This window comes from Mercurialis annua, linkage group LG3 (genome assembly GCF_937616625.2).
Source record: "Mercurialis annua linkage group LG3, ddMerAnnu1.2, whole genome shotgun sequence".
Lineage (NCBI taxonomy): Eukaryota > Viridiplantae > Streptophyta > Magnoliopsida > Malpighiales > Euphorbiaceae > Mercurialis > Mercurialis annua.
In genome coordinates this window covers 9,264,223-9,273,418 of record NC_065572.1, presented here as the reverse complement: position 1 = coordinate 9,273,418, position 9,196 = coordinate 9,264,223, and the positions used below count along the sequence as shown (strand labels likewise).

At 37.1% G+C, this 9,196-nt stretch overlaps 1 protein-coding gene across 1 annotated transcript; it reads left to right on the top strand.

The window, feature by feature from the left end:
* The first annotated feature begins 240 nt into the window (after positions 1 to 240).
* LOC126673862 (ABC transporter B family member 19) lies at positions 241 to 8,523 on the top strand. Its single transcript, XM_050368175.1, has 10 exons — positions 241 to 705; positions 788 to 842; positions 1,548 to 1,723; positions 2,067 to 2,267; positions 2,901 to 3,160; positions 3,255 to 3,571; positions 3,662 to 3,885; positions 4,071 to 4,890; positions 4,984 to 5,225; positions 7,085 to 8,523. The coding sequence occupies exons 1-10, from the start codon at positions 442 to 444 to the stop codon at positions 8,291 to 8,293; spliced, it is 3,768 nt and encodes a 1,255-aa protein (XP_050224132.1). The 5' UTR covers positions 241 to 441; the 3' UTR covers positions 8,294 to 8,523.
* The last annotated feature ends 673 nt before the right edge of the window (positions 8,524 to 9,196 follow it).

Below are 9,196 nucleotides of genomic sequence, written 5' to 3'. Positions count from 1 at the left end.
TACTATAAATAAAAAGTTAAATTTTGTCTCCCTTAATTTCGATTTCTGGCTACGCCCGTGGAGCTACCTAGCTGATAATTATAGTTGGCACAGAAATCGATAGAGCTCAAGTAGGACACCACAGAGTTAATCAGATTCCGCTTAACCTGGATCAAAAAATTGATAGTTTTTTTTTTTTTTTAAATTTTTTATCTTTTTAAACATTTCTTTTAACATTAACACTTCACTTTTTTCACTATAAAACTCCTTCCTCTTCTGTCTCTTCAAAAAAAAAAGCTCACTCTCACTTCCATAAACGCTCTCTTTATATCTCTCTCCTTCAAATGGCAATATACCCACAAGCTCAACTCACTCCCAACTCACTTTAACACCATTCTTGACTCAGTCTGACTCAGTTTGAACTCAGTTTGAAGTTCTTGAAGTTGACAGAAATTTTCAAGAATGGCAGGAGAAACAGTAGTAGATAGTAGTAGTAAAGCTTCATTGCCACCAGAAGCGGAGAAAAAGAAAGAACAGAGCTTACCGTTTTTCGAGCTCTTCTCATTTGCTGATAAATTTGATTGGTTACTTATGATCTCTGGTAGCATTGGAGCCATCATTCATGGCTCTTCAATGCCGGTTTTCTTCTTATTATTTGGTCAAATGGTTAATGGTTTCGGTAAAAACCAATCTGATTTGTCCAAAATGACTCATGAAGTCTCCAAGGTAATCACAAATTCCCAATCTTTATCTCCTAATGCTGTAAATTTCAAGGTTAGATCTAACAAAAATCAATGGTTTTTTGCAGTATGCTCTATACTTTGTGTACCTTGGCCTTGTTGTTTGCATATCATCATATGCAGGTATATAATCAAAGCTTAAATCTTTTGTTTGTGGGTGTGTTATATTTATGTATAAAATGGATCAGAATGGTGTTTGTGGGTGTAATGCAAGTGTTGTTAAATCAAACCCACCCACCACTACTCATGTCATCAATGTGTAATATAAGCTCGTGTGCACTGTTGAAATCGGACCGGAGGGTTAATGATAATGAGCTACTTGTGGTCCATTATGAGACACACTGGTCTCTACACTCTTACTAGTCCTTTTCTTCTTTCTCTTGTCAATTTCACTCTCTTCCTTTTTCTTTTTTATCTATTCTGTCCTAAGTAGTGTCCACACTTCATTCAATCAACGTTTTTTGTTTCGGAAACGGGTCAAAAACTCGGCGTTTCGGAAACGTGTCACCTTTCCGAAACGTGTTGAAAGCTTGGCGTTTCGGAAACTTGGCGTTTCGGAAATGTGGCATGTCGGAAACGTGTCAAAATCTTGGCTTTCCAAAAACAACTCGAAATCTTGGCGTTTGGAAACGTGCCTAAAACTTGGCGTTTCGGAAAGAAACTTCATTTTTAATACTTAAAACCTTACAACAACACTGTTTCGCCGAATTCGTTTCGAAGTGTCCTGCTTTCCCGTACCCGTATCTTGATTTGGCTTTAATTATATATCCTAATGTATTGCATTAGTAAATTCAAATTAAAAATGGTTGGATTTGTATGTTTTAACAGAGATTGCTTGCTGGATGTATACTGGAGAAAGGCAAGTGAGTACATTGAGGAAGAAGTATTTAGAGGCAGTTTTGAAGCAAGATGTTGGATTCTTTGATACAGATGCAAGAACTGGTGATATTGTTTTTAGTGTTTCAACTGATACTCTTCTTGTTCAAGATGCCATTAGTGAGAAGGTTCATTCTCTTTTTTTTTTTTTACAAATTTACAAATTTACAAATTTGATTTTTAATCTTTGGTAAGTTCATCAATTTTTTCCTATGTATTTCTGATGTTGAGTTGTTGTGGGCCCCACTATTTATTTCCTTTCTTGATGTTTGACTGGCTTATGTTAGCATGTCTGACTTAACGTGCGCCTGCTTCCATGTTGGAGCTTCAAATGAAGTTAATTTAATAATGTTTGATAATGAAAGCACTTACAATGCATTAGTGTGATTGATGACTGCTGTTTTTTTTTCTTAAAATACTTTTTTAAAGTTGTGATCTTTGTTTTTTGGTTTTTGAAAATAAAATATTTAGGTGGGGAACTTCATACATTATCTGTCAACATTTCTAGCTGGCCTAGTGGTTGGTTTTGTATCAGCATGGAGGCTAGCATTGTTAAGTGTTGCAGTCATACCCGGAATCGCTTTCGCCGGCGGATTATATGCATATACTCTCACCGGACTGACTTCGAAAAGCCGCGAATCCTATGCACAAGCCGGGATAATTGCCGAGCAGGTGAACCTTTTTATTTTTGGCCTAATAGGTTGCTGGATTTCGTTACGTGGCGTATAATTGCTGTATATTATGGTTATAAAAAGCAGTTTCAATCTGGAAACTTTTATTGAGTTGGTGTGGTTCTTGTTTCTGGGTGGTGGATGGTTCACGTTCTGCATTTTGTCCTCATTCAATCTTTAGATTAATGACAAAGAAAACACAGCTGTCTTGGTATCATGTTAGTTTGTTGATGTATTTTGTTAAGCCTTGAAAAGTTGCATGCTGTGCTATGATTAGAAGTGGCATTTTGTGTATCATATGATGGTTTTACATGTGCAACTTTTTCAACATGGGGATTGGCTTTTTCTTTACTTTAGTTTTGTTTGTATTATATGAGTAAAGATGAAATTTAGTTTTGGCCTTTTTAGGCTTTCAACAGTGGCATATATCAGTTACAGATGCTGTAAAATTTATAATGTAGATTGCACGGAAACTTATCGAGTCTTGTAACGCTTTTGAAACTCTGAAACTTCATATTTATAATGTATACTTGTAAACAAATTACAATGGTTGGGGTTGTATCAACTGTTAAAATTTTTCTGTGTTCTACATTCCTTGTGGAAACCTAAATTACTTAACTACCTTGGCAAACAGGCTATTGCACAAGTTCGGACGGTGTATTCATATGTCGGGGAGAGCAAAGCCTTAAATTCATATTCGGATGCAATACAGAACACTTTAAAGCTTGGGTACAAGGCTGGTATGGCTAAAGGCTTGGGACTGGGATGTACTTATGGAATTGCATGCATGTCATGGGCCCTCGTATTCTGGTATGCCGGTGTTTTTATCAGGAATGGACAATCCGATGGAGGGAAGGCATTCACGGCAATTTTCTCTGCGATTGTTGGCGGAATGTAAATATCAAACTACTGAAATGCTAAAACTTTAACTCTAGATAATTTTATAATTAAAGCTTGGTAATAATATTGCAAATCTTGACCATTACAGGAGTTTAGGCCAGTCATTTTCAAATCTTGGTGCATTTAGCAAAGGGAAAGCAGCTGGATATAAGTTGATGGAAATTATTAAGCAAAAACCTACCATAATTCAAGATAATTCAGATGGGAAGTGCTTGCCTGAGATTAATGGAAACATCGAACTTAAGAATGTAACTTTTAGCTATCCTTCGAGGCCAGATGTTATCATTTTCCGTGATTTTTCAATTTTCTTTCCTGCCGGAAAGACTGTTGCTGTTGTTGGTGGTAGTGGTTCAGGGAAAAGCACCGTTGTCTCGCTCATTGAGAGATTTTATGATCCTAATCAGGGTAATCAATAAAATTTCCTTAAGATGAAAGAATGAAATTTACAGTTATTTACGGATGTATGATTGTGCTAATGTCTTATTGGGTGGGCAGGGCAAGTTTTGCTGGATAATGTAGACATAAAGACCCTGCAACTGAGGTGGTTACGCGATCAAATAGGTTTGGTGAATCAAGAACCGGCTCTCTTTGCAACTACAATACTTGAGAACATACACTATGGAAAGCCGGATGCAACAATGGATGAAGTAGAAGCTGCTGCTTCTGCTGCAAATGCTCATAGTTTCATTACCTTGCTTCCTAACGGGTACAATACTCAGGTTGGTATTCATAACTACTTAGCCAAATCAAATTTGTATAGATATTATTATAATGATATTCTTGCAAATGCAATCCGCCCTAAATATTGTGCGGAAAGAAAAAATATAGTAATTGTTGTTTTGCCTAAACTCATATGTAGTTTACAATGAATCTTAATGCTATGAGAATTTTGATGCTGATTTAGGTGGGAGAGCGAGGAGTGCAGCTCTCTGGTGGTCAAAAACAAAGAATTGCTATCGCTAGAGCCATGTTAAAGGACCCAAAGATCCTCCTTCTCGATGAAGCAACTAGTGCCCTTGATGCAGGCTCTGAAAGCATTGTTCAAGAAGCTTTGGACCGACTCATGGTTGGAAGAACAACCGTAGTGGTTGCACATCGGCTTTCTACCATCAGAAATGTGGATACAATTGCAGTTATTCAACAAGGGCAAGTTGTCGAGACAGGAACCCATGAAGAACTGTTTGCCAAAGGAGGAGCATATGCTTCCCTTATCCGATTCCAAGAAATGGTGAGAAATAGAGACTTCGCCAACCCGTCAACTCGACGAACGCGCTCAACACGTCTAAGCCATTCCCTTTCAACCAAGTCTCTAAGTCTCCGTTCTGGCAGTTTACGGAACCTGAGCTATTCATACAGCACAGGGGCTGATGGTCGTATTGAGATGATATCAAATGCTGAAACTGACCGTAAAAATCCAGCACCTCATGGTTACTTCTGCCGACTGCTCAAGCTAAACGCTCCTGAATGGCCGTATTCTATAATGGGAGCTGTAGGATCCGTTCTTTCTGGTTTTATTGGTCCAACCTTTGCCATAGTAATGAGCAACATGATTGAGGTTTTCTACTACACAAATTCTGCCTCCATGGAAAGAAAGACAAAGGAGTACGTTTTCATTTACATTGGCGCGGGCCTCTACGCCGTTGTTGCATATTTGATTCAGCATTACTTCTTCAGCATTATGGGAGAGAACCTCACCACAAGAGTACGAAGAATGATGCTTGCAGGTAAAGATACAACCGTTCTGATCCGCTATGCAATCATTTCTCATTTCATACAATTTACACTGACAGTGATTTTCTTTTTTATTTGTTCTTAAGCAATTTTGAGGAATGAAGTCGGATGGTTCGATGAAGAAGAGCACAATTCGAGCCTCGTTGCAGCTCGATTAGCCACCGATGCAGCTGATGTGAAATCAGCAATAGCAGAGAGAATTTCAGTTATACTACAAAACATGACCTCTCTCCTCACTTCATTCATAGTTGCTTTCATAGTGGAATGGAGGGTTTCCCTTCTCATTTTAGCAACCTTCCCTCTACTTGTTCTTGCCAACTTTGCCCAAGTAAGCTTATACTCTTCAAACATTTTCTATGCTTTTTTCCATTTTTGTCCTTTTTCTCTTCATGTTACAAAAGTTGGTCCAAACAACCAAGTACTAACTAGTCATAAAGTCTATCATTAAATATTATTTCTAAGGGCAATGAACATTTTTCTTGAACTCAACAAGGGCAAAATGGTAAATATCACTAACACTATAATATATTAATAATTTATACAACAATGTCAGATCTTTGCATCTCCTTTATGATCTCTGGAATCTAAACTTCACTACTCTTCACTCATTAAACGACAAAAGCTAAAGAAATTACAACGTGTCACTCATATTATTCTATAATTAATGCACATGATCCTTAAAAACACCAATGAAATATAAATTAATTTTATATAAGCTCCTGAGTCCTGTCATTGTAATATAAACAAAATTAAAAATAGATAAGATTCCATGCTAGCTAGCTCTAAATAAGTGTTAAAGAATTTGTTTATTTTTATAGCTTTAACTTCTCGAGAACTTGACTTATATATCCACAGTCAAATCTCTAAACTACTTTCTGTTTGTTTCTTGGGACTTTTCATTTTTATTTTCTTTCATGCAAGTTTTACTAGGCACCGACACTGCACCATGCAGTGTCTATATATATAAAAATATTCATATATTTTATTTGAATATGATGAGTTCTAGGTACATGAACTTTCATTAGTTTTGGTTTGTTTACTACTAGGGGCGTGCGAAAACCGGAGAGCCAAACTGAACCGAAAATATCAACCAAACCTACTAGTTCGGTGTGAAAATATCAACCAAAACCGCCTAGGTACACGAGCTTTCAGTAGTTTTGGTTTGTTTACTACTAGGGGCATGCAAAAACCGAAGAACCAAACTGAACCGAAATATCAACCAAACCGACTAGTTCCGTGTGGAAATTTTAACTTCTTGAAATAACATCTATATATATTTGGTTCGGTTCGGTTCGGATTGAGCACACACCCTTATATATTTACTACTATATAAAACAACTAGTGAGTGTTTCAAGGGATTCTTGGCCCGTGAGTAGCATTATTTAGTATGACACATTTCTTGGCAGATATTTATTTATCTTCTTCTGTTTTTTCCTTTTTCCAATGAAAAAAAAGGAAAAAAATATTTTTCTGGTTAGTTTTGTGGTTTTCTTTAAGTATTGTCAGGGTGTCATGGGTGGGTGGGTGGATGGCAGAATGAATAGTAGTATGGCAGTGAGTGACTCAGTGAGTGACACCCTTCATTTCCATTGTCGTATTAGTCTGTGGTCCTTGTCGTTTTGAGCTTTTGAAGGTTGAATTTTGAGGGGTTTCAGAATCTGTAACAGTTTTTTAACTGTCTGTGGTGGGTACACTGTTATTTCAGTAGTGACAGTTAGTTTTGTCTTTGCATCTAAATTTTCAACAGTGAAATAAATTGATTGCCTGAAGATAATGTACCTCAAATATGTAGTGGTCTTAGTCCTATAATTTAGGAGAGGGACTCCATAGCCTGCTTTGGCCTTAACTTTTACTGTGTACTTGCAGTCTTTACATGCTTCATTGTCCTAATAATGGAACCAAACAAGAATCAAGATCTCAAATTCAAATATATCGTAATCGACGAATATATCAAAAATCATAATTTTACAAGCTAAAATTGAACAAGATCGAATCTGTTTAGTCCGTCTTGATTTGATTATGTTTGAGCTATCCTACTTAATTTGCAAAGTTACTTGGTGAACATTCTTGGATTCGGATTGCAATTCTATATATGCAAATTTTGCGTATTATTCGTTGTTGCATAATATTTAAATAACAAATTCATAGATTTGATGTAATAACGGTTATTTTTTCGTTACTATGCAGCAACTGTCTCTTAAAGGTTTTGCTGGAGATACGGCGAAAGCCCATGCTAAGACTAGCATGATTGCTGGCGAAGGAGTGAGCAATATCCGAACAGTTGCCGCTTTTAATGCTCAAGATAAAATTCTCTCTCTGTTCTGCCATGAACTCCGCGTCCCGCAGCTTCATAGCCTACGTCGAAGCCAAACATCTGGCCTTTTATTCGGCCTCTCTCAGCTTGCACTCTATGCATCTGAGGCTCTCATACTGTGGTACGGTGCTCATCTTGTCAGCAAAGGGGTGTCGACATTCTCTAAGGTTATCAAGGTTTTCGTAGTCCTCGTTATTACGGCTAATTCAGTTGCGGAAACTGTTAGTCTTGCTCCGGAGATTATAAGGGGTGGTGAAGCTGTTGGTTCTGTATTTTCAATATTGGACCGTTCCACCAGGATTGATCCGGATGATCCCGAGGCTGAGTCTGTTGAATCAATGCGTGGGGAAATTGAACTTAGGCATGTTGATTTTGCGTATCCCTCAAGACCTGATGTTCCCGTGTTTAAAGACTTTAGCCTTAGAATCCGAGCTGGCCAAAGCCAAGCCCTTGTGGGAGCTAGTGGATGTGGAAAGAGTTCAGTAATTGCACTGATCGAACGATTTTATGATCCAACTTCCGGAAAGGTTATGATCGACGGGAAGGACATTCGACGATTAAATTTGAAGTCCTTAAGGCGTAAAATTGGATTGGTGCAACAAGAGCCAGCGCTCTTTGCAGCAAGCATTTTTGATAACATAGCATACGGAAAAGACGATGTAACCGAAGCTGAAGTAGTCGAAGCAGCTCGCGCAGCCAATGTGCATGGATTTGTAAGTGGATTGCCCGACGGATACAAAACACCCGTAGGTGAAAGAGGAGTTCAGCTCTCCGGAGGACAAAAACAAAGAATCGCAATAGCAAGGGCAGTTCTTAAAGACCCGGCAATACTGTTACTCGACGAAGCAACAAGCGCACTCGACGCGGAATCAGAATGTGTGCTGCAAGAAGCACTCGAAAGGCTAATGAGAGGTCGAACCACGGTGCTTGTAGCTCATAGATTATCAACCATTAGAGGAGTGGATAGTATCGGAGTGGTGCAAGACGGACGGATAGTTGAGCAAGGCAGCCATTCGGAATTAGTCAGCCGAGGCGACGGAGCGTATTCGAGACTGCTTCAGTTACAACACCATCACATATGATGATGATGGGAGGGAACATGGGCTTGTTGGTTGGTAATTATGTGTTTGGTGTAGTCCCCATTGACCTTATGTTTTCCATTGCAACTTTTTTCTTTGCTCATTTATTTTTGTTTTGGAATGATGGTGACAGTTCAGTTGTAGATATGGGAATGTGGAAAGAAAGACTATCCCCATTGTTGAATGGGGTAGCTAGCAACTGCTATATTATTAAAATATCTAATGCTTCATAATTCCTTTCTTGTCTATTTGGTTGGTTAGATAAGCAATTCTTTTATATAGATTTTATCCCCCTTCTCATAGATAGACAGAACTAATTAAATTTTAATATATCATAAAATAATTTTAAATATTAATTAACTAAATGTGTTAGAATTTACTTGACTCTCTCTGTGTGTGTATATATATATATAAATAGCGCGAAAAATTCATTTTAACGAGAATTTGGCATAAAATATAAGCTCCTAGCTTTGGATAAAAACTTAATATATTAATTAGAGCTGAAGGGATAAAACGAACTTAAACATTTATTTTAAGTGTCTTTATTCAAAATGTTAATTGTAAAAGTGTTTTCTTCAAAAAATAAATTTAACCGTATTTGATCTTTTATGCCAGTTTAAGGGATAAAATAAAGTTTTATTGAATAATATTTATATAAATAAATTTCTATTTAGTATTTGGATAATTTTTATTTATTTTCTTTGTTTATCTATTTTGCTTTCCCCTATACTTTTTGCAAGTAAATACTTTTATAGTACCAAAAAAGCAACCATCTTTGTAATCCTCAATAGAAGATTTTTTTTTTTATATTTGTTTCTATCTTTTTGCTAGCTGTTGCTTTCCCCATTGCATGTGTTGTTTTCAGTTAAAGATAAGAGCAGCCATCTTTTTTTCTTTCTTTTTCTC

What these genes read in the sequence shown, in the direction of transcription:
- LOC126673862 (XM_050368175.1), top strand. Translation starts at nt 442, where the DNA reads ATGGCAGGAGAAACAGTAGTAGATAGTAGTAGTAAAGCTTCATTGCCA. An exon ending in TTGCATATCATCATATGCAG is followed by an intron (nt 843 to 1,547) that starts GTATATAATCAA and finishes ATGTTTTAACAG; the next exon opens with AGATTGCTTGCTGGATGTAT. An exon ending in AAGATGCCATTAGTGAGAAG is followed by an intron (nt 1,724 to 2,066) that starts GTTCATTCTCTT and finishes TAAAATATTTAG; the next exon opens with GTGGGGAACTTCATACATTA.